This window comes from Moschus berezovskii, chromosome 8 (genome assembly GCF_049115385.1).
Source record: "Moschus berezovskii isolate FMDL1 chromosome 8, NW_MosBer_1.0, whole genome shotgun sequence".
NCBI classification, from domain to species: Eukaryota; Metazoa; Chordata; class Mammalia; order Artiodactyla; family Moschidae; genus Moschus; species Moschus berezovskii.
The window spans coordinates 50,934,756-50,959,801 of NC_142467.1; the positions used below are offsets into that span (position 1 = coordinate 50,934,756).

Consider the following 25,046-nt stretch of genomic DNA (forward strand, 5'->3'; position numbering starts at 1 on the left):
AGATATTCCAAAATTTATATGGAATTCCTAAAAATCTGATATGTCCTACTATAAAGTTATGTCATAATTCTAGTTATCTTAAAATGTTCTACATCACAGAAATATCCAAGTATCTTGTCAGTTATAATAAGTCAGATCTTTAACCTTGCCATTTTGTCTTATTGTTTATAGACAATCACTGTTTTACTCTGACACTTCTATAAAATGAAAATCTTAAAAAAGATTCATTAGAAATGACTTTTGATAAGCATGAGTTTTTGATAACTTTTAGATCATACTCCTGAACTGGGTGAGAAATTTAAAAACGAATGGAAAACCGGACAACTTCATCTAGATTAACAGGAATTAATTACATGGGACTGAATGAATTGATAAATATGATTGATAACTTCATGACTTTTTCTGATATATACCAATTTTTAATTTCTGTTTTCCTGAAAAACTTTCCTCTTATACTATGACCTTCAGCAAGTTGATAAAGTATACCTTTGTAAACAAAGATGAAACATTTACCTTTGTTTCTCTACCCGATCCTTCCAGAATTTGGCTTTTCCAGCTGGATTGCCTGTGGACTTGATGACTTGTTTTGACCAGATTACAACTAGTTATACTAATCACTCTTTTAGTTTGTTCTCTCTTGTTTTCAAATTATTTATACTTTGTGCCTCTCTGCTGCACTATCAGTTTATTCATGTTACCAGCTGTATTGCTTATATTCTAAGATTGTTCTCTCTTACATTACCAATGTGTAATCAAGCCTCCAGCAAATTTAATCTTATCTCAAGGCAGTTGATCATATACATAACTCTACAAAGAATACCTGTAATAGTGGAACTCTAGATATGGGAAGAAGGAACAAGGGAAAATATTTCTTGGATCATGACAGACTAGTAAGACACATGCCCCAGAGACTTTTAGATTATCAGCAGGGCCTAATCCAAGAAAAATCAGCACATTCAGTGGCCCATCAACAGCATCTTTGCCTGATCTAGGAATGCACCTTCCTGGCACCAAGGGACAAAATCGGTCATGCAGTGCCTCCAAAACTGGTCAAATTTATTACCAAGAGGAAGCATTGTGAGCAAAGGATGTCACCTGCCATATCAGTAAGCAAAGGATGTTGCTGCCACCAACCTCTGTGGCTCCTCTCAGTGGCATACCCTGCGGGGATTCAGGATGGAGAAAAACAGGATGCTGACCTTAGACAGTTAAGGTGCAAATTAAGGAATGTTCAGTGAGCCCAGTCCCTCGTATCTTTCCATACATAGAAAAGGGCTAAATTCATTACCTGGAGATGTCTACTTTTTCTTTAGTCAGCAGCAATCTTTTGATGTTTAACTTCCTTTTTTTTTTTTGTGCAAAAACTGTATATCTTGGCTCCTCCCTTACCTCTTTGGAACACTATCTCAGAGCTATCTGAGAGGCTGGATCCTGGTCTTAGGTCCTCAGTATATCTGCTGAATAAAACATAATTCTCACCTTTTAGGTGGTGTGTGTGTGTGTTTTCCATCAACAGCTCCTGTTGTAATTCTACATGGTAACTTTGTGAGGGTCACAGACTCCCTCAGCAGCTGCACCACCTTCCATTCCCACCTGCGATATACAAGTCACTGGTACCCACTGATTCCCGTGGTCATGTATGGATGTGAGAGTTGGACTGTGAAGAAGGCTGATCGCCAAAGAATCGATGCTTTTGAACTGTGGTGTTGGAGAAGACTCTTGAGAGTCCCTTATACTGCAAGGAGATCCAACCAGTCCATTCTAAAGGAGATCAATCCTGGATGTTCATTGGAGGGACTGATGCTAAAGCTAAAACTGCAATACTTTGGCCACCTCATGCGACGAGTTGACTCACTGGAAAAGACTCTGATGCTGGGAAAGGTTGGGGGCGGGAGGAGAAGGGGACGACGGAGAATGAGATGGCTGGATGGCATCACCGACTCTGTGGACATGAGTTTGAGTGTACTCCGGGAGTTGGTGATGGACAGGGAGGCCTGGCGTGCTGTGATTCATGGGGTCGCGGAGAGTCGGACACGACTGAGCGACTGAACTGAACTGAACTGAATCCTACCAGCTGACTTTTCTGTTATGCCAAGTTTTGCATTTCTTTTTTTCTATCATAGTTTGAGTTTGGTTTCTGTCCCTCACAAATGGAAAAACCCTCAGTAACATACCATGGCAGCGTCTCATTCAGCGGTGGGGCCTGCTTACCTTGTGCATACTGCGGTCAAAGTCGTCCTCCTCGCCTCCAGATGAGAATCTTCTGGCTCGGGGCACTGCCGGAAAAGACAGCTAGGATCAGCCCCTGCCCTGGGGAGAGGGTGTGGGGGGCAGTACAACCTTCACAGGGTGTTTCTGCTTGGCGCTACCACTTACCAAATGGGTGACCCCTCACAAGTGCACTTTGGTGAACTGCCTTCACCGTGGGCCTCCCTGTACTGAGACGCCCAGTGTCCCTTCCCAGTCTTGGGTTGGAGTGTTAGTCGCTCAGTTGTGCCCAACTCTTTGCGACCCCATGGACTGCAGTCCACCAGGCTCCTCTGTCCATAAGATTTTCCAGGCAAGGATACTGGAGTGGGTTGCCATTTCCTTCTTCAGGGGATCTTCCCAACCCAGGGATCAAACCTGGGTCTCCTGCACTGCAGGCAGATTCTTTACCAACTGAGCTACAAGGGAAGCCCTCTTGGGCTGGAAAGTGCCAGCAAAGCTAACAGTCCAGACAGTGTTAATCAACCACGATGTTAGGACTCTTGCTGACACTGGCAGGAAAGGTGTTCTCTCTGCCAAGGGCAGGGGGTCAGCCTGGACCCACCAGAGCTCATCCTGCTGTGACGAGGACAGTCAGCCTGAGGCTGGAGCCACCCAGCCCTGAGGACTGCTCAGGTCCAGGTGGTTCCCTCCCACCTCTAGATCCAGCTGTACCCCAGAAACTTCCAGTCACCTGACCCAGGAAATCCTTGTTTCGCCTCAAGCCATTTGGAGATTTTTTTTTAATATTGTTTCTCCTTTTTTTGTGATTGAAATAGTCTCATCTAAGATTACCACTGAACACTATCTCCTGTGGACACTGCCCACTCCCCTACTCTGCGCTATATTTGTGCTTGTGTCGTAACCCTTTTCCAAATGGAGAATTCTTTGAGGGTGGGGCATGGTCACCTCTGAGCTCCCATGAAACTTTGCTCAAAATGGACATTCATTACTAAAGGTACATGCTGAAGCAAAGTGGCATTAATGACAGCTCCTCCCCATACTTGAAAGAAACACCGTCTGGCAGGCTGGCACCTTGAGGACCGTCAAGACACCCCACCAGTTGCCTCTGAGAGCCTTCCATTGCCCACAGTCCTCTCTTTCCCATTCTCCAAACCATTTCCCACTTACTGCCAAAGTGTTCTCTTAGAAACATAAATCTGATCATGCTACCACTTTTTAACAACTTCCTACTATTTTGGATAAAGATAAAAATCTTCAAGGCCCTGTGGTATCTGGCCTCTCACCCCAACCCCTGCCCTTCCCTCTCTGAGCTCAAGGTTAAGCTGACAGCCTTTTCTTTGCTCCAGTAGAGCCCATCCTCTGATCTTGCATCTTTGCAGACGTGTCTCTAACCCTGTAGGCTTACCTGCTCCTCACCCTTCCTGTGGCAGCCGAGGCTCTGCATGTAAGAAGCTTCTGTCATCTTCCAGGCTGCATGGCACACCCCTGCCATCAGCCCTCTACCTGCTGTACCTCACCACCCTCTCTAATTGGGACCTGTGTCTTGTCTACAGGGCAAGGACCTGCTCTAGTTTTCTTTCCAGTGTCTCCTGAAGGCCCATGACTGCCCTCAGTATGTTTGCCGAGTAAATGCATTATTGTGTGAAGGAAGGCGACTGTCTGTCCTAGCCCTCTGTGTCCCTGGCGTAGGTGACAGGGCTCTGGTCCTGGCTCCCTTGTGGAGGGGGTGGTACCTTTGGGGGACCCGTGGTAGGTCCAGTACTCAGACTCCGTCGCGTAGTAGGGGTCTGGCGAGTAGGCCGGACTGTACTTAGAGGCCTGGCTGATGTCTTCACTTGTTTTGCTCTTGGTTGCTGTCGACAGATCACCTGCAAAGGACCCGGAGAGAGAGCTTCAGGGAGGCTGACGTCCTAGGAAGAGTGTCCTGGACACACTGTCCCTTTTCACTGGGCTCCAGCCCAGGGGAGGGAAGCCACATCCAGGCCAGGGTCTGGGACATGGGCGTTAGAGCTGGAAAAGCACCGAGGTCAAGACTCTCATTTCATAGTTGGGGGTCTGAACACCTGAGGGGGAGGGCCTTGCTCAGCCCACACAGCATGCGAGACTGGAACTGGATCAGAACGAACATGTCTCAACAGCGGTTCCCACTCTGAGCACAGGTAGGATCCCACTCTGAGCACGGGTCGGAGTCATGAATGAAGCGGGTTACAGTGCAGAGCGTGTAGGCTACACGCTTAGTATTTCTAATTAAGGAAGTCTAGGGCAGGGGAGGGGTCAGGGTATCTGATTGGTACATAAATTTCGGGTGCAGGTGGTCCACAGGCCATTCTGTAAGAAACACTAAGTGGATGAGCAAATGAAGGCACCCTCAGCCCCTTTCTCATCCACACCCCGTCTCCAGGCCTCCGGGTATGGATGTACTCCCAGGACATGGTGACAGAGAACACCTTAGAGCAGTGGTTCCCAAGCTGGGCTGGACATTAGAATCACCTGGAGAAACTGTTACAAATACACAACTTGGATTAAGTCCAGGGTGGGGCCCAGGAACCTGTATGCATCCCACGGGATTCTAACGGACCTCCAAGTTTGAGGACAAATGCCTGGGAGCATCAGCCTCCCAGGGCCACCTGCATTTGACAAGGGTTACTCTGACCATGGGCCTTAGGACACCAGCCAGCAGGGGAAGGTGGGGCGTGGGGGGAGGTGAGATGGTAGGAAAGGACAGAGGGGATACAGGCCTCCCTTGCCTTTTGAAATGACACCAAACCCCACCCAAGGCCACCGTGAGTGAGCAGCCGACAAGGACTGAGTTGCATCCTTGTCAGCGTCCCTCTCGGTGGCTCTGCAGAGCCATCTGCGCAGGTTATTAACTGCCCCTCCCCTTGCCTGGCTGAGCCCTCTCCACCCCTGACCATACCATGCCGCTTGTAGATCGGGGGTTTCCGGTAGATGTTACTTTCTCCAGCTGCCAGCCAGACCAGGGAGGGACAGTGAAAAGGAGAGAGAAAGACAGGAGAACAGGAGACAGCAGTTGGTCAGTCGGTCCCAGAAGAGAGGTGCTTAGCAGCTTCTCCCGAGGCTTCCCTCACCCTCTCCCCGTGGACTTCCTCTTCCAAAGGTGAGCCTCCAACCTTATCCCATCCGGCTCCAGGAAAGATGAGGGGAGACGGGGTACATGGATTCAAATGGGGCTGAGGCAGGGGCTTGGGCTGGAATGGTGGGCATGCAGGTAAAGGCAGGCTTGTGCTCAGCAAGACTCCATGCGGAAGGTGCCCCCACCTCCACCTGGCGGCCATGCCTCATTCCACATGGACGTCCCCAGAACCTTTCAGCCACAGTTCTGCACTCTTGCCACCCCCACCCTCCACATAAATAGACCAGATGAGAACTTTCTGGGGCAACTGAGAATGGTGTAGAAGAAACGGCATGACCAACTTATGGGAAAAAGTGAGTGGGCAGTGTAAACCTGGGCTCAGAGTTGCGAGACTGGGGCCTAGGCCTGGCTCTGCTGAACTTAGGGTAAGACCTTTTCCAAGGGCCCCCACCCTCTGCCTTTCTCTACCTTCCTATCACCTTCCCTCATGCTCACCACCTCCAGCCACTCTGGCCTGCTGCAGGCAGTGTTTTAGGGCCTTTGGACTGGCTGTTTCCTCCACCCAGAAGTTTAACCCTGGAATATCTTTTGGCTTCAGTGTCACCTCCTCCAAGAAGCCCTTCCTGACTGCTTCACCTAGCCCAGCCTCCTTCACCCTGTCACTTTACCACAGCGCCCTGTTTTTATTACGTTTAGCACCCATCTCCTGAAATTATACTTTTACTTATTGTTTACTTATTTATTTGCTCTCTTCCCACATTAGAACTTAAAACACCCTGATGGCAGGAAGTGGGCTGGTTTGAACACAGCTGCACCTTCAGGATCCAGAACAGGGCTGGCTGTCCGGAAGGAACAACTCAGGCTCCAGGAAGCTAAGTCCCAGTCCTGAGGTCATGAGCTTATAAGCAGCAGAATCAAGGATTCAGTCCCAAGAGTTTTGATGCAAAAGCGCATGACCTTTAGCACGGTTACTGCCATGTCCCATCACAGCCCTCAGACCTTCTAGGCACTTCCCTGGACTGCTTCCTGGTGGTCCTGATCAAGGCTGGTTCTGTCTTGTGGCTGGGCTAAGGTTAGTGGGCGTGTTGGAGCTGGAGGTGGGCTGGTGCAGGTGGCTGGTTAGGGAGGGTCCCCAGCACCCATTTCTCCTTGGTGCCAGTGACCCCACAGAGCATGCACCCGTGCCGGGAATTCCAGGCTGGCAGCCTACCTGGGATGTGAAAGTGCTTGGGAGCCTGGTAAGAGGTTGGAGTGGAGGACCTCACATCTAACTGGCTATGGTATGGAGAGCTCCGGCCACTCTCGGGCCCTGGAGCACGCAGGCAGTGGTCCCCAGAGAGAACAGAGGCACAGAGAAAACAGGCATTAACGCAGCGGCAGCGGTGACGGCAGCAGTGAAGGGGTGGCAGCAGGATGGCGGGGGTGCTGTGCTCTCATGCACGCGTCTGCAGAAACAGGCTTGGCCCCGTTGTCCTGCTTCACCCCCAGGTCAGATTTTGTGGGTTGCAAGAACCAACAGCACTGAGCGTCTCTGCCCCTCTTAGCGCCCCACCTGGGCCACTCCCTTAAGCGCTCTGCCCACTTCATCCCTAGCCACTGAGTGGCCCATGTTTGAGCCAGGCCACTCTGGTCCTCTGGTCCTACCCTCTGGATGGGACAGGTCAAACGACGGAGATGCATGCATCTTCTCTCAGCCAGGGCGGCTGGGCGGTCTGCCACTTCCCCCGCCCCCAACCCCAGCAGCGCACCACCCACCTCCTGTGGCATCTCAGTGCCACGTACCCCTTCTCTTCCCCTGCCAGGGGCATCGGCAGGGACTTGGCGAGGCCTGGGTGCCACAGGCCTCCCGGGAACCATGCTGTGATGGAGATGTCCCAGGGAACCCCATGCTGGGGGTTCCACAGCTGGGGATGTAAACCATGATGCTGTCCCTTGGCTCTTCCTGTCCCTGTGGGGGCTTCCCCCTTCCTTACCGGAGCGGTAGTAGTGATGAGGTGAGCGGGAGAAGGTGGGGGACATGCCCTGCCGGCTGTAGGTGGGGGAGTCGATGTATCCTGGGCTGGAGGCCCGTCTCTGCCGGAGGTCCAGGTTCTCATAGATGTCCTGAAGGGGAGGAAGCAGGGCCATAAGCAAGACCTGCATGAGGGGGCCTGGAGCCAAGGGTCCGGCAGGCAGCAGGGGGAGTGACGTGACTCTGGGATCCCCGGGGGCTGAAGCATAGGGCTGCCCTCCTGAATACAGACGCCCCCTCCCTGGGTGACGTGCAGCCCGAGAGACTGCAGTGGCTTCTCAGGGCCTTCGCCCGCTCCCACACACTCTTGAATGCAACCCGTAGGTGAAGCCCCAGGGATCCTGACTGAGGATCACAGAAGCGTCAGGGAGGCCATCCCTGGAAGGAAGGCTCTCCCCACCGTCTCTGCCCTTTAGGTCACTGCCACTCCCTCCGGGTCATGCTCTTAGCTCTCCCCATCTCTGCTCAGGTTGTGGGAGCACTTTGGAGGCTGTGCAAGAGCTAAATCAGGAGTCTGTTTGGTCAGCATAAAAGGACACGATTCCAGAAAAGGTCTCCTGGAACCAGCTTAATTACCTGGGAGTAGGGAGATAAGGTTCCCAGCGACTTGGAGGCGAAGTTTGAAGGCAGCCGTGGAAGGAGCGAGAGGAGAGCGGAGGGTGAGAGGAGGGACAGGGAGTGGTTACACAGAGCAGAGAGAGGCCTGCAGCTGCCCCGCAGCCCCCGACCCCGGGTAACACTGCACCTGCCAGGATGTCCCTAGTGCTCATGGGTGGGAGGGAACCTTGAGATCATGTCCCCGAGAAGGGACGAGGGGGCTCGGGGCCCCTCAGGAAAGGATCGGTAGGGTCTTCACCGGGACCCCAGCTTCCCCACTGCAAGCTCAGAGCCAGTCCACGGCCCTTCCCTGTCTATCAGTTCATGCTCCCTCTGTGGTTCAGAGGACAGGGCCCAGGGCAGGGGTCCCAAATGCAGGGCCAAGCAAGAGCCAGGCTGGTGCCATCAAGGCAGGAGTTGGGCTGGTGGGCAGGGGAGCAGGAAGTCGGGGATGGAAGCACTGCCCGCAGAGGGGATGGTGCTCAGCTCCAGGGCACCCTGGCCAGTCCCACGCTATCACAGGTTCTTATTTCCAAGACAAGACAGAAGAGTAGACACCTATGTGAAATCTCCTAATGTCTAAATGTTGATAACTAATTTACATTTTTAAAAGACACTCTGTGAGTGAAACAAAACAAATCTGGTGCTGGCCTGTGGCCCCCTGTTTGCCATCTCTGGCTTCAGGAGACTCAGCCTCTACCAAATGCTTGGTTTCCTTTTACTGGTCCATTTCAGAGGCCAGAACTCAGAGAATCTCAGCACTGGGCTCTTAAACCAAATGAAACCTCATCCTCCTTAAGAGAGGAAGGGGTCAGCAGCGAAGTGGGGACAAGGTCAGGGCCCCTTCTAAAGCGCCAGATGATCTCAGTGCAGGGGCCTGGGATGGGTTTAGATACCTCCTGGGACGTCTGCTGCCAGGACCTCTGGTAGTAGCACCACTGCCTGCCCCAGAGAATGTTTCTCTTGTCCAGCAGCCATTTAGTTATTTCAAAACCCTTCTGATGCTGCCTTTTAATAAGAGTGTCTCTTGCCCTGAGCACAGGCCAGGGGCAACACCCAGAGAACCTACCTAACCAGGGTTTATAAACTTAACTGGCCTCTGAGCCTGGCTGGTGATGAGAGCTGGAGGCTGTGTATAAAACCTCTCCACTGTAAGAGGAAAAACAGCTCAAGCAATAAGTGGTCACAGGCTCCTGGCTTTAATGTTGGGGTTCTCAGGGTGCAGTGGGGATTGGAGACAACTGGGGAGCCGGTGTCCCGCCTACAGAGGGTGCTGCTCCCCGTCTCCAGGTGGTGGAAATACTGGGGTAGTGCTGCCAGTTCTGAGTTTTCAAGAAAAGCCAGATTTTGGATGAAATGGATTGATTTTTAAGTGTTGACTATAAAAACCAGTTTAAAAGAGCCTTGGGGCCACCACTATGGAGGCCTCAGTCTCTGTGATTGAGGGGCCTGGGGACTCCGTGGGCTTCCCTCTCCTCCAACGGCCCCAGAGAGAGGGCGAGACCCCGTACCTCTCCATAGCCACACCTCTCCAGCATCTCGTCGGACGTGTATCTGGAATGAGGCTCGTAGGAAATGAGGTCAGGGCGTTGTACCTCGTAGATTGACTTAACCTTGGGGAGAGCTGCCAGGTCTTTGTAATTAAGGATCTCATTATCCACTTTAGCCTGAGGAAGAGGGAAATGGACAGGAAAGAAGCAGAAAGATAAGCGGGAAAGGAGAGTGGAAATAAAAGCCAGGCACAGAGGGAATGAGCCTCTTCAGTTAAGATGGAAGACTCAGAAAATGTGAAAATAAGACAGGTCATTCATTCCGTCCAGGCTGACGGTGACTGAGCACATGTGTGTGCTGCCCTGTGCTGTACAGGAATGACCTTCTCTAAATGTTAGGTCACTTCTATGAAAGAACGGTCAACATTGTTCCTACTTTTTAGAACAAAAAATGTTTAAACTTGTATGGAAACATAAAAGACCCTGAATAACCAAAACAATCCTGAGAAAGAAAAACAAAGCTGGAGGAATCAGGCTCTCTGACTTCACACTATACTATAAAGCTACAGCAATCAAAACAGTTTGGTACTGGCACAGGCTCTCTGACTTCACACTATACTACAAAGCTACAGCAATCAAAACAGTTTGGTACTGGCACAGAAACAGAAATATATCAATGGAATAGGACAGAAATGCCAGAAATAAACCCATGCACCAATGGTCAATTAAGCTACCACAAAGGAGGCAAGAATATACTATGGAGAAAGTCTCTTCAGTGAGTGGTGTTGCGAAAACTGGACCATCTACATGTAAAAGAATGAAATTAGAACATTCTCTAACATCATATATTGTTGTTGCTATTTAGTCACTAAGTCCAACTCTTTGTGACCCCAATGAGTGTAGCCCACCGGGCTCCTCTGTCCATGGGATTTCCTAGGCAAGGAAATCCCATGAGTTGCCATTTCCTTCTCAAGGGGGTTCTTCTAATTCAGGGATCAAAACTGCCTCCTGCAATGGCAGGTGGATTCTTTATCACTGAGCACCAGGGAAGCCCAACATCATACATAAACTCAAAATGGACTAAAAACCTAAATTTGAGACCAGATAATATAAAACTCTTAGAGGAAAACAGGCAAAATATTCTTTGACATCAGTTCAGTTCAGTTCAGTCGCTCAGTCGTGTCCGACTCTCCGCGACCCCATGAATCACAGCACGCCAGGCCTCCCTGTCCATCACCAACTCCCGGAGTTCACTCAAACTCATGTGCACAGAGTCGGTGATGCCATCCAGCCATCTCATTCTCTGTCGTCCCCTTCTCCTCCCGCCCCCAACCTTTCCCAGCATCAGAGTCTTTTCCAGTCAGTCAACTCGTCGCATGAGGTGGCCAAAGTATTGCAGTTTCAGCTTTAGCATCAGTCCCTCCAATGAACATCCAGGATTGATCTCCTTTAGAATGGACTGGTTGGATCTCCTTGCAGTATAAGGGACTCTCAAGAGTCTTCTCCAGCACCACAGTTCAAAAGCATCGATTCTTCGGTGATCAGCTTTCTTCACAGTCCAACTCTCACATCCATACATGACCACAGGAAAAACCACTGCCTTGACTAGACGGACCTTGGTTGGCAAAGTAATGTCTCTGCTTTTTAATATACTATCAAGGTTGGTCATAACTTTCCTTCCAAGGAGTAAGCGTCTTTTAATTTCCTGGCTGCAATCAGCATCTGCAGTGATTTTAGAGCCCCAAAAAATAAAGTCTGACACTGTTTCCACTGTTTTTCCATCTATTTCCCATGAAGTGATGGGACCAGATGCCATGATCTTAAATCATAGCGATACCTTTTTGGATCTACCTCATAGAGTAATGAAAATAAGAGCAAAAATTAACAAATGGAATCTAATTAAACTTAAAAATTTTTGCACAGCAAAGGGAAATCAAACAAAACAAAAAGATAACCCACAGAATGGGAGAAAATATTTGCAAATGAAGTGACCAATAAAGGATTAATCTCCAAAATACACGAGCAGCTCATGTAGCTGAATATCAAAGAAAACAAGACAAACAATTCAATCAAAAAATAGGCAGAATATCTAAATAGACACTTCTCCGAAGAAGACATACAGATGGCCAAGAGGCACATGAGAAGGTGCTCAACATCGCTAATTATGAAAAATGCAAATCAAAACTACAATGAGATATCACCGCACACCAGTCAAGTAGCCATCATCAAAAAGTTTAGGTAGTAATTTCTGGAGAGAGTGTGGAGAAAAGGGAACCTTCCTACATCGTTGGTGGGAATATAAATTGGTATAACCACTACAGAGAATAGGATAGAGGTTCCTTAGAAAACTAGAAATAGAGTTACCATATGGTCCAGCAATCTCATTCCTGAGCATATACCCACAGAAAGCCATACTTCAGAAAGATCTGTGCAGCCCAATGTTCACTGCATCACTATTTGCAATTGTCAAGACATGGAAACAACCTAAATGTCTATCAACAGAGGAATGGACACACACACAATGGAATCTTAGCCATAAGGAAGAATGAAATAATACCATTTGCAGCAACATGAATGAACCTAGAGATTGTCATACTAAGTGAAATAAGTCAGAGAAAGACAAATACCATATGATATCACTTATAAGTGGAATCTTAAAAAATGACACAAATGAACACAACAGACTCGCAGACTTATGGTTGTCAAGGTAGAGGGGAGGGACAGACTGCAAGCTGACAAATCCTCACTAGTGTGCATGGAATGAATAGTCCATAGGGACCTACTGTATAGCACAGAGAACTCTACTCAATATTCTATAATGGGAAAAGAACCTGAACAAGAATGGATATGTGTACACGTATAGCTGAGTAACTCTGCTGTACACCTGAAACTCACACAATATTGTAAATCAACTATTCTCCAATATAACATAAAAATTAAATAAAATATTATTCCTATTTTCCAGATGAGGAAATTATAGCCCCAAAGATCCTTTAACTTGTACCACTTAGCCAGTAGGGCTGAATCCAGCCTTCCAAGCCCACACAGTGAGGGCATCCTTGAAGAAGATGCTGAAGATGTAAAGACAGAATTAATCATGACAGTAAAACACCAGCAAACATGTAATGACCACTGATAATAAGCCAGGTGGCATCCTAAGTCCCTTCTATGGATTAACTGAGTTAATAGAACTCCCAGTTCTAATAGTATATACTAATATTATCCTCATTTTTGCATAAGGCAACAGGCACAGAGAAATCAATGAACTCGCCCAAGGTCACATAGCTAATAAGTAGCAGTACTAGAATTCAAGCCCAGGCAGGCTAGCCTGGGAGCTTGCCCCCTCCATTGGCCTCTCCTGGCTTCCCGGGATGGTGAGGTTGCTGCACTCAGAGAGCTGCTCCTCGCACTGAACTGAAGCGAGCCTCTATCGACCACCCGGCTTTGCCTGAGTTCAGCCCTCTGGAAGCACAAGGATTGAGGGATAGCTTCCCCTGCTGGGGACGGCACCGTCTCATGGTGCCTGAAGCCATGTCCTTTCTGTGTCTGTGTCCTCCAGCCATTCCCTGTTTCTGGTCACCCGGTTTCTACTGTGGTCAATCAGAATCTGTCTCCCAAAATCACTGTGGCTTACAAGGTCCTGAGGTGAGGTAGACTGAGAGAGAATCCAGGAAGATTGTATTATTCTATAATATTCTCCCAGTACCTGGGGGGCCAGGGAAGTCTCAAGAGCCAAGACTGCCATAGAGACAGCAACTTTCATAAAGACCTTAGGACTGTTGATATTTTAAACACTTCCCAAGCCCCTTCCACTCCTCCATCCCCACCCTATCCTGCTGCTGTCTGGGCACTGTGCTGTTCATTGTCTGCTCAACTGAGATCCACAGCCCACTCCTCCTGGCCCTGCTCTGAGCACTGAGGTCCCACGGACTGTTACAGGCTCTCTGGCTGTCAGCTGGGTTTGGTCAACAGGGTCGCCTGCAGGTTGACACTGAGTAGAGAGAGGCGCTGTGGATGTACCTCCCTTGCATGGCCCTGCCCGCCCTTAGTGGACTTGACTCCTGTCCTGGCTGCTTTGCCACAGCTCCAGCCTGGCCAGTCCTTCTCTTTAGGCCTGGGGTGGCGACACCCTTCTGCCACAGTAGGTCTCATGGGTGCCCTGGCCCTACACATGCTTCTGTACATGCTTCCTTTACACTTACACCCCTTGAACCATGCCATCTCATTTCTGCTAGACCCTGCCCAGGTAAGATGCCCACGTCTGAATCAATCTGGGGGTGTGTGGGTAAGAAAACCTTATCAGGAGACTCCATCTGCTGAATTAACTGCTGCCTTTTGTCCTGGGATGCTAGATCTCGACCTGGAGAGCTCTTGGCATCTGACAGACTTGTCAATATCAGAGGCATCCTAACATAATTAGCAGGAAGGAAGGAAGGAAGAGAACACATTGGGCTGGGGATGATTCTAACAGTCAGTGGGGAGTGGAGAAAAGTTTGAAAGAACCTGCCCCTCCAGGTTCATGGATCATTCTAATATCAAACCTCCATATTTATGAACATGAAGCCAATACGTGATCTTTCTGCCTATTACGAAATGCCCCAGAAGTGGCTGAATGGATTCTTCCTTGAATTTGGAAACTATGCTTGCAATGGTCTGACTTAAAACAAGGCTCACATGACAAGGGCAGTCACTTCCCAGAGCAGCTGGAGGTGAGAGCAGGGGAATACAGGAGGGGAGACACACAGGCCCGTGCTGGGCTGCCAGGGGTGACTGGTCTCCATGGATAAGCCCCCATTTGGAGGACACCGTGGCAGGTGCCCCCAGCTCCTGCTGTTCATCTGGAGTGGGGCTGCTTCTCCAAGGGGCAAATCGATGAACTCCAGAACTCCAGGGTGAACGTCATCAGGGCCTAACTTACATCGCAAAGTTCAGGGGCTCCCCAGGTGGGGGATGGCCAGGGGCCAGTGGCATTCTGTGTCCCTGTGTGTGTCTGAGCTCCCATATCCTGGCAATGCTCTTCCAGAGACATGCTCATTTTTGTCAGTGACCTTCTCACCCTGTAAGCCCTGAAACTAAGCTCATTAATCCTACTTTGGTCCGACCCCATTCACAGCACAAGGGGGACTGTTCGCTCTCTCGCTCTGGACCGGAATCTCCAACAAGGACAGCCTGTGATCACAGTCGCTTGTCTTTTGTGGGAGCCACATGGCTGTATTGACCCATATTGAAGTTGCAGTCAGTGGTAACTCACGTCTCTTTCTCATTTGAAAAGAGGATGAAAGGAGAGGAAACAGTCTCGTCAATGGACGTTATCCAGGGATCAAGGAGGAAACAATGCGGGTCTGGAGTGAAATGACGATGAAGCAATGGTGGGCATGGCCTACCCAGGACTGCTGGCTGTCTCTAGAGCTCCTTATGAGGAGCGGGTTTCCTGCTCTAGACCACTTCCCTCATTTCTGGTCTTCATGGCCCTTTGACCTGAGGAAGGCTGCAGGCTCTGGACTCCGGGGTCTGCTGACCGTTGGGCCCCAGGGCTACTGACTGCAGTCCGCGCTGGCTCGGCGCCCCCACCTCTGTGACCTCACTTGCATTTGCCTCTCAGGCCTGAGCTAACTGTTTCTTCCTCAGGAGTCTTCTCCCAAATGATCCTAGGCCGTCGGGTCCCTCTGTTCATCTGCAGCATCAGCAGAGCACCCTGCACGTTTTCTTATGGGCACTTATTAGAATGCCATCTGATTATCTGTGGGATTATGGGGTCAATGTTACGACAGGCAGCAGGTGAATGCAGTTCACCAGAGCCCAGCACTTAGGCCAGAGGGGACACTGAGTACCTATCTGCTTAATGAATGAATGAATACATTTCACACCCAAGGGGCCTGTGAGGTCATCTAACTCAACTCTTGTCCTTTCTGCCACATCCCTGCAAATGAGGGGCGTCTCTGTGTTTGAAGCCTCTGGGGCTGGGAACTCAGACTCAGGCATGTAGTTTACTCCACCCCTGGACTCCTCACATGATCAGAAAGCTCTTTATGTTTGCAGATCCTTTACAGCCATGTTTCCACATTTCTATGGCTTCTTCTCCTGTCTGCCTCTTTACCACACACCATCATCTCCACATCAACATCCCAGCCAAGACCTACTCTGAATACCACTGTGATCCAAGTTTTCTTCTTGCCTTGGTCTCAGTGCGTCCTGGGGAAGAGGCACATCACACTGGTTTCAGAGCTCCTTGCGAACTGAACATGATCCTTATAACTATTACGAGGCTGCAGGCTCCACAAGGGCAGGGCCCGTGTTGTCTCTGCACCCTGCTGCATCCTCAGGACCTAGCACAGAGCCTGGCACAGGACAGGCACACACGAGATACCAGATGGATGGAAACCTGACTGCCAACTCTGCCTGTCTTTAGAGACTCTTTGGGGCTTCCCCAGCGACTCAGCAGTAAAGAATCTGCCTGCAATGCAGGAGACATGGGTTCAATTCTTGGGTCAGGAAGATCCCCTGGAGGAGGGCATGGCAACCCACTCCAGTATTCTTGACTAAAGAATTTCATGGACAAAGGAGCCTGGCAGGCTACGGTCCATGGGGTCGCAAAGAGTTGGACATGACATAGTGATTGAGCACGCATGCAAAAACTCTCTAGTTACCAGGCCCCGGGGAAGAAAAGGGTTAGTGGCTGCAAAGTGATACATACGCAGATGACTCGGTTGGGTGACCCGATGCTAGATCCAGGGGGTGAGATGGAAGTTTCAGATGTCCTCCGATGCTGTGGGAGAGAGGAAGAAGAGGGTGAGGGGCTGCACCTGCCGCTTGGTGGGGCGGGGGAGATGCGGGTGGAGTTCTTTGGGACACATTAGTAACACTGCTAAAAGCACTCTCTGGCTCTTTCTGTACTACCTCTTTATATTCTGCCTTTTAAATCAATGTCTGACTGTGAATGAAAGTGGAAATGCACAGGACCTTACGTGATTGGACAGAATTTGTTTTTCAAGTATTTTTAACTGACCTATTAGATAGTAGTGAGAGTCGCTCAGTTGTGTCGACTCTTTGTGATCCCATGGACTGGAGCCCACCAGGCTCCTCTGTCCATGGAATTCTCCAGGCAAGAATAATCTACTCATAAAAACTTGTCATTTTGGCTTATCCCAGTCAATAATGTATTTACTTTAAATAGATAAAACTGGCTAGCCTCATTCTTTAGCAGTTTGTTTATACAAAATGGAAAGGTAGGTTAAATGCCGTGTAATTTGCACAATATGCTGATTCTTTTTATAGTGTACCCATTGGAAAATGACATCAACCTAAGTGAGAAACTTAAAATATCTTTCTCTGAACAATGGCAATGATGGATTGATGGCTCCCTTAACAGAACAGCACTGTGTTCATCTTTGATGTGTTTAAGAGAGTGGTAGCAAGAGCGGTTAAATAGTAAACAAATTGGAAATCAAGGATCACTGGTAAACTATGTGATTTTAGGCATCTTGAATTCCTGATCTGTGAAATGAGGGGCTTGTCTTAAGGACTGTTAGCTACATTCCGATCAGGATCTCTCATCCTACAAGTGAAAGCCACTAGGGAAGCCCCTAAAGCATTCTAAGTTGGACTACACGGCACTGCTTCCCAAACTGTAGATCATGGACTACTGTGTCTGTGGGGATATGAATTTAGGAAAAATTTTGATAATACTGAGTCATAGAGTGAGAGAATAAAATGTAAAATTCTATTTCAATCCTCCTGGTTAGATTAAGGAAGAAATCTTAATTTGGTCCTAATACATTTCAATAACAATTGCTAATTCTGTTCCCCGACTCTCTCCCCCACCTTTTTTTTTTTTTTTTAAGAAAAAAGAAAGTACCGGCAACATGATTAGCTAAAATTTCTAGAGTTAGTCTTCCAAAATATTTCATTTTCAATGAATTTATTTTAGGGTTACCTTCTATTTATAGAAAGCAATACTGATTTTCCACTGGGTGATACAAAGTCTTATTTTAAAATAAGTTTGATTAACTGAAAAGGAGTAAGTGATTTCAAGAAAAAAAGAAGTACATGATGATATAAGTGGTACACAGATATAGCAAAAAGCATCAGGTTTGTAGACAGGTAACTGAAATTTGAGAAACGCCAACAAAGAGAAGGAAATTGTGGAAGGAAAGGACAAATAGGTCTTCTTACACCTTAAAAAGGAGAGGCCTTGGAAGAATAGGGTAAAAAACTCACAGCTCAAAAAATTTGCATCAATAAATCGGCTCTTTCATAAATGAAACAGACGAGATGGCAAAGGATATAGTTTAACCAGCTGGTCAGAAATTGAACACGTGCGTTTTTATTTGAGATTACAGTAGGTAACTTTAATAGCGTCCCAACAGCCGAGTTACACCCGGGGGACCAGGGTGTAGAGACACTTTAGAGATCATCGAGGGTCCCCAACACACTCCCCAGGGCTCCCCTCCACAGCATCAAGGACTCGGGAGCTGTGCCCCACCCCTCCTGCAGTCCTAGGATCAGCACACGGCCACTCAGATGGACACAGGACCTCAGCTGCTCCAGCGTGTGCCTGGGGAGGCTGGCTGTGCTCCTGCCTGGCTGCGTGACTGTGGGACAGTCACCACCCTCTTTAAGGCCCTGGATTTCTCACAAGCAAAGTAAAGATACAATTCCTTACCCATCTGCCCTGCGGTATTAAATCAAATCAGAGGGTGGCTGTGAAGACGCTTTGCAAACTGTCAACTTCCGTGACAATTTTAACCACTATTATTAATGAATGACCTTAGGCTGGGGAAAAACCATGGCATCGGTGCCTCACAGAGGCCACCATCCTGGTGAGTAATGAGAAGGGTGTAGCCTCGCCCCAGAAACATGAAAAACTCACATTCATACAGTGCTTTACAGTTTTCAGAGTGCTCTCACATCCAATGTCTCGATCCCTTCAAAACCTCCATGAGGTGGATGTCACTGTTAAGGAAATCCAAGGATACAGGCACATGTTTGGAAGTGTGCACACTAAGGAGTGATTCTCCAGTAAAGCGCAGTGCCTCCAACCTGGGACTAGAAGTAACTGGTTTGGTATCATCACCACCTTTGCTCACCTTTAACTTCTTCTCTGCCCGGGCTGCCTGCTTGCAGATGGGGTGCCAGACCTCAGAACCTAAGGGACCAGGAAAATAATAAAAATTTCAGATCTTTCACACCCACCAGAATCCTGGGTTTCTCCCCATGCCCACCTCCATTTACTCCCCTGTCAGCACATGTGCCCGACAGCAGCCAGGAGGACCCCTTGGTCTTCCTGGATCTCAGCTGCAACATCGCTCCAGCCACCCACACACTCTCTCTGCCTGTCCACACCCCGTCCTTCCCAAGGTCCATATCTCATATGACATCCTGTGAACCTTCTTACCTGCCAGCTGCGAGTGACTTTGCTCTCCTCTGTGATCCATCATTCTTTGTATCATTACCAGCACATATGGCCTTAAAACACAGTAGCTTGTGGATTTATCACCCCAACTAAATTAAGAGATCCTTGTGGGTGGGAGCTGAGCGTACTTCATTACTGGGTCCCCCACGGCATCCAGCATGGGGTTTTGCTCTCAGCAGAGGCTCCGTACATGTTTGTGGGGCAATGAGTAGATGATTGGCAGCGAGTGACACATAGCAGGTGGCCAATAAATATTTGTCGAATGAACGAATGGCAGTGGAGGTGAAATAAAGGGACAGCCTGTGTGAACGCCAGCCTTCCTCTCTCTCTTCAGAGACCTTAGGACAGTCTACCAGAGCTATCACGTTCAAGGAGAGGAGGTGTCATGATGCATATTCTGCTTCAGAGCAGTCCTGATCTGCTAAATTCTGAGAGACTTCAGACTCCTCAAATCTAGTATATTCGGCTGCCCATATTTTCTTGTGTGTGTGTGTGGGGTCCAGTTGGCCAGGCCCCGACCGGACAGGCCTATTTGGAAAGGCATGAGCAACAGGTGGCCAGTCACGTGTTGAGAAGCCCCAAATATCACACATTCCCCAAAGAAAGGACAGGTGTCCTGGATTAGAAGGAAAAATAGGAACATGTTATCCCTCTGGTGCCACTGTTCCTGTAATCAACCCTAAAAGGAAAGGAGCCAGCAAATGGCTAGATTCCTGAGCTCCCAGATGGCATTTGTTTGTCTCACTTTGTTTTTAGAATATCTTTTCCATTACAGTTTGTTGCCTGGAACCACTAGGGCTGGATACTGAGTAAATGACAGCGGGTAGTGTAAGGGTGATCAGTGAGGTGGAGACAGGAGGGGCCCAAAGTAAGCAGCCCGTCTGGGCTCTGCTCTGTCCCAGTTTCTTCATCTGAGTAACAGTGAGGTGGGCTTTGGAGGGTCTGAGACGTTATTTTCATCTCAAAAATTTGAATTCTAGGGCCAGTTTTGTCACTTGAGAGATAGGGATCTGATTCTTGTTTGCTGATGTTTGCAGGTATTTGCTTGCTGATGCTCCCTTGTTGGTTCTGCTGCTGCTGCTGCTAAGTCACTTCAGTCGCGTCCGACTCTGTGTGACCCCATAGACGGAAGCCCACCAGGCTCCCCCATCCCTGGGATTCTCCAGGCAAGAACAATGGAGTGGGTTGCCATTTCCTTCTCCAATGTGTGAAAGTGAAAAGTGAAAGTGAAGTCGCTCAGTCGTGTCCAACCCTTAGCGACCCCACGGACTGCAGCCTACCAGGCTCCTCCATCCATGGGATTTTCTAGGCAATAGTACTGGAGTGGCTTGCCATTGCCTTCTTGAGTGTATTTCCTCCCAATGCAAAGTGCAATGGCTCTCGGAACCCAGTAGGGGGACTCTGGGTCTGCAGCTGGAGCCAGCGATCTTAGGGTGTGTCCACTACCAAGTGATGGGTGGGGACCCCAGCTTTGGGAATAATTAGAGAGCATTTCCGGGTCCTCTCTGAGTTGCCTCTGAATCCACCAGGGGTTGTTTATTGCAGTGGCTCTGGCAGGAAGCACATGTTACAGGTCACTGTAGGAAATGGATGAGGGGGACACAGATGTCTCAGAAGGTCATGAGATTAAGTGAGAGAGGCACAGGGAAGGTAAAGTGTCAGACGGAGGTTCTCACGGGGGGAAATGAAGCGCAGAGGCAACAGGTCAGACTAGATGATCTCTCCAGGCCACAGACATATCTGTTCTGAAATAAGGCCGAGTCAAAACTGGCTTCGGCATTCTGCATACAGGAAAGCAGATTTTCATAAGTGGTGTGTGTGTGTGAAGGGGGAGGGAGGGATGAAAAGGAAGAAATAAACTGTAATTAAATAGTTATAATCTTTAAAAATTAAAAAAATTTTTGAAATTTTTAAAAATCAGAAGTTTGGGTTTTGGCAGTATATCATTTAAGTTAAAGAGGGAAGGGGGACTTCCCTGCTGGTCTAGGAAGACTCTGTGCTCCCAATGCAGGGGGCCCGGGTTTGATCCCTGGTCAGGGAACTAAATATCACGTGCTGCAATCAAGACTGGGCACAGCCAAACAAACAAGCATATATATGTATATATAAAAGGAAGGGATTTGTTGGAGGTTAGTGACCAACTTAGATAAATGAAGGTAAGAAAAGATGATTTGTTCATAAAGGCCTCTGTGAGATTATGGTCTGCATATGTCATCAGTCAATAGCTCTCTTCCTAAAATAGTACCTGATCCAGATGAAGGAATGACTGGTTGGAGCCTATCTTTGTATTTTTTTAAAAAAGAGAGACAGACTGATACGTGCCCACAGGATAATGGTGACCAGGATGGTGAGGGGACCCAAAATTAGGCCTTAATGCAGGGTCTTCTCCACGGAGAAGAGCAGACACAACAGAAAGGAGGAAAGGACTTTTGAATATTTCAGTGCCTCTCCAGGGGAAGGGAGATTAACTTGCTCGGTGAGTCTTATGAAGTAGAACAAGGATTAAGGGCAGGGAAGTGGGAGGTACAAGGTACTAGATATAAGACAGGATCAAGGTTGTATTGTACAACACAGGGAATAGAGACAATATTTCATAACAACTGTAAATGGAAAACAGCCTTTCAAAATTGCATAAAAATGAATTAAAAGACTTTCAAAAACTGAAAAAAAAAAGTATTAAGGGCAGAAGTTTCAGGGAAGGAAAATTTAACCTTTAAAGACTGAATGGGTTCACTCAGAGAGTGAGCCTCCTGTCCCTGGCAGTATTCAAGCACACATTGGGTATATAATTGCTCAGCAGGGACATTTTTGAGGAGACACATCATGTGGTAGTTACCCTAATAGATGTTTATTATCTTTCCAAACCCTTAGAGATTCTGCTTCCAACTTAACAGGCACCTCTGTACAGAGAAAAAAATTAATTTGCCCCATTCAACAATCTGGACCAGAATGTAGGTTCTGCAAAGAGCAGGATTCACATTTGTTTTATCTACGGACAAACCTGAAGGGACCACAGATTCTTAATAAATACTGAATGAATGAAGAAACAAAAGAAACACGATACTCTATTTTAGGCCAGGTGAATTCTCTGAACTGGACTCAGAGATTTGGACAACTGGTATAGTCTAAACTCTGATATGACAGCTACAATTCCAGATTGAGTGTCTGTAAGATTTAGTAGATTCAGTCCAGTTCAGTCGCTCAGTCATGTCCGACTCTCTGTGACCCCATGAATCACAGCATGCCAAGCCTCCCTGTCCATCACCAACTCCTGGAGTTCACTCAAACTCATGTCCATGGAGTCGGTGATGCCATCCAGCCATCTCATTCTCTGTCGTCCCCTTCTCCTCCTGCCCCCAATTCCTCCCAGCATCAGAGTCTTTTCCAGTGAGTCAACTCTTCGCATGAGGTGGCCAAAGTATTGGAGCTTCAGCTTTAGCATCAATCCTTTCAATGAACACCCAGGACTGATCTCCTTCAGAATGGACTGGTTGGATTTCCTTGCAATCCAAGGGACTCTCAAGAGTCTTTAAAATGGGACCTGCGGACCACCTGTCCAGCAGTTTGGTGAAATGCAGAATCCCGACCACTCCCGCCCTGCCACCAACAGTTCCTGAAGTCAATTTTCTAGAAGGGGCCTGGGAATCTGCAGTTTTAACAAGCTCCCTAGGTGAATTTTATTCTAAATTGGAGAACCACAAGGCTAACTATCAGTTAATACTTCGAATCTGTTCCCCTGGAATGTCATGGGGTAAATAAACCGATATGACCCGACAGAACTCCTAACTTGCAACACTTCAACACTGTTAGACTAGTGATTTCACAAGTCACTCTCTCATCCTCTATCACCCACAATTCCAGATTCTGCAAAGTTATGGAAGTGAAAGATTAGCTATTTATGATTCAGCTGACTCAGAGTCAGAAATCTAAATCTCTAAAACTGTCCCTCAGCCGAGCATTAAGGCTGTTCTGAATCCCTAGCAGAGTCAGCATTCAGTCTTGCCTCTCTGACTGGTTACAACACACCTCACCCCTGTAACATTTTGGCTTATTTAAGGTTTGGGAACCAACCCACATCTCTGCCAGACCTGTAAATTCAATTTGTCAAAATCTTTTTTTTTTTTTTTTTGCATTAGTGGAGATTTATAAAACCCAAAGCTGGAGCTGGTGCCACAGTTTTCCGGAAGCCCTGCAGGGACTGAAACTGGCCCACCTGAAGGTTCTGTTTGGCAATCACAGTGTTTTAAAGTATTCTTGCATGTGAATGCGCTTAGACCCTGCAGGAGGCCAGGGACCCTCCCTGCTGTCTGCTTCCCTGCCCTTCTCACTCATTTAAGCAGGCATTTGAGATTTCAGCCCCTGATCCCAGCCAGACTGTTAGGATCGTAACAAGTGGGGTTTCTGAGTTCCACCTTTATGGTAGAACCACTATTTCTGTTAAACAACCTTGCTAGGACCTTGGAAAGGCTCCTTTAAAATCCCCACTCAGATAAACAAGTGTGACATATCCATAAAATCGAATACTACTCATCTGGAAAAAAGGAAGGAGACACTGATGCATGGTGCAATGTGGATGAACCTGGAAAACATTGTGCTAAGTGAAAGAAGCCAGATGCAAAAGGCCACAGCTATAGGAAATACCCCAAATATGTCATCCGAAGACAGAAAGCAGACTGGTGGCTGCCAGGGGCTCAGAGGAAGGAAAATAGGGAGCAACTGCTTAATGGCTGTGGGTTTCTTTTGGGGTGATGACAATGTTTTGGGACTAGATTGAAGCAGTGGATGCACAGCATTGTGAATGCACCAAAAGCTACTAAGGTGTTCACTCGAAAATGGGTAATTTTATGTATGTGAATACTCCCCCCACCACTAGGGGATGCTTCTGTAGATCAAAGGACACTGTTCACTTGTTACTAAGGGTTCTAGTCTTAGCAAGAGGAGAACAGAGAGTCACCCCTTTTGTTGAATTTGACATGTAGTAATAATGATTGAGTGAGTGAGTTAAAGTTCCTCAGTCGTGTTGGACTCTTTGTGACTCTTTGCCACTGTAGCGCACCAGGCTCCTCTCTGTGGGATTTCCCAGGCAAGAATACTGGAGTGGGTTGCCATTCTCTTCTCCAGATGATCTTCCCAATCCAGGGTCGAACCCAGCTCTCCCTCACTGCAGGTGGACTCTTTACTCTCTGAGCCACCAGGGAAGCCCAATAACAACAATATCATCATTATAATCTTGGCCACTGGGAAATCTTCACCATGTATGAGGCAGTTTATACATTATGTAATGTGATATTCCTCAAAGGTTCAATCCTGGTTATAACACTTACTAGTTTCATTGCCTGGAGCAGGTCAGTGACCTCTCCGTGCCTCAGTTTTCCCATCTAGAACATAGAGGTGGTTATAGTACCTGCCTTGTACATCTGCTGTATGAATTAATGCGTTAATATATGGGAAAGACTCTGATGCTGGGAGGGATTGGGGACAGGACAAGGGGACGACTGAGGATGAGACGGCTGGATGGCATCACCGACTCGATGGACATGAGTTTGAGTGAGTTCCGGGAGCTGGTGATGGACAGGGAGGCCTGGCGTGCTGCGATTCATGGGGTCTCAAAGAGTCAGACACGACTGAGCAACTGAACTGAACTGAACATGTAGAGCACTGAGAACAGTGTCCGTCAAGAGCAGGCATCACATAAGTGTCAGTTGTGGCTGCTGTTATTTTTTGTCAAATCCTGTTGGCCAGGATCTAGTTAGGGTGAGGGGAAGGGAGTAATGGGGAGACCTGCAGGGGGTGGGTGGTGTTTACTCTCCTCCTCCCAGAGCTGGAGCCTGGCTGGGCGAGGGGCATGCAGCAAGCAGAGGGCTGGCTGGGCAGGTGTAGTCACTGAGCAGAAGCCTGGTTTGGCGGCCAGCACACCTTCTGGAAGGCTGGGCTGGTGCCCAGGGATGAGGGCACTGGGGAGAAGTGGAAAAGACCAGTTTGCCTGGACTTGACATGATCAAGTAGGCCTGAAGCTTAATAAAAAGTTTGAAGGAGGAAAGTGCTTGGCCACCAGGATGCTGGTTACCACAGAGGAGAGCAGACAGCACAAGGAGAAGAGAACGGGCAGCTGGAGGTGCCCAATAATTCACAGGATACTAACAATAATAATAGCTAGCACTGCAATTCAAATGTATTGAGTGTTTCGTCTATGTCAGGTGCTAAGTAGTCTTATTATTCTTATTGTTATAA

General features: G+C 48.2%; 1 protein-coding gene across 7 annotated transcripts in view; it reads right to left on the bottom strand.

The window, feature by feature from the left end:
- The window catches only part of ABLIM3 (actin binding LIM protein family member 3), a 142,491-nt gene that overhangs the window by 16,285 nt on the left and 101,160 nt on the right, over positions 1-25,046 (bottom strand). For 4 of the 7 annotated variants that reach the window (XM_055431166.2, XM_055431165.2, XM_055431170.2 and 1 more), the window contains 9 exons: positions 18,490-18,548; positions 16,098-16,169; positions 9,425-9,580; positions 7,893-7,922; positions 7,279-7,408; positions 6,516-6,614; positions 5,129-5,176; positions 3,945-4,079; positions 2,212-2,276 (listed from right to left, as the gene is read on the bottom strand). In XM_055431166.2, coding sequence (XP_055287141.1) covers positions 2,212-2,276; positions 3,945-4,079; positions 5,129-5,176; positions 6,516-6,614; positions 7,279-7,408; positions 7,893-7,922; positions 9,425-9,580; positions 16,098-16,169; positions 18,490-18,548 — 794 coding nt within the window. The remainder of the gene's footprint in view (positions 1-2,211; positions 2,277-3,944; positions 4,080-5,128; positions 5,177-6,515; positions 6,615-7,278; positions 7,409-7,892; positions 7,923-9,424; positions 9,581-16,097; positions 16,170-18,489; positions 18,549-25,046) is intronic. The other 3 variants (XM_088838570.1, XM_088838571.1, XM_088838572.1) reach the window with 3 other exon arrangements.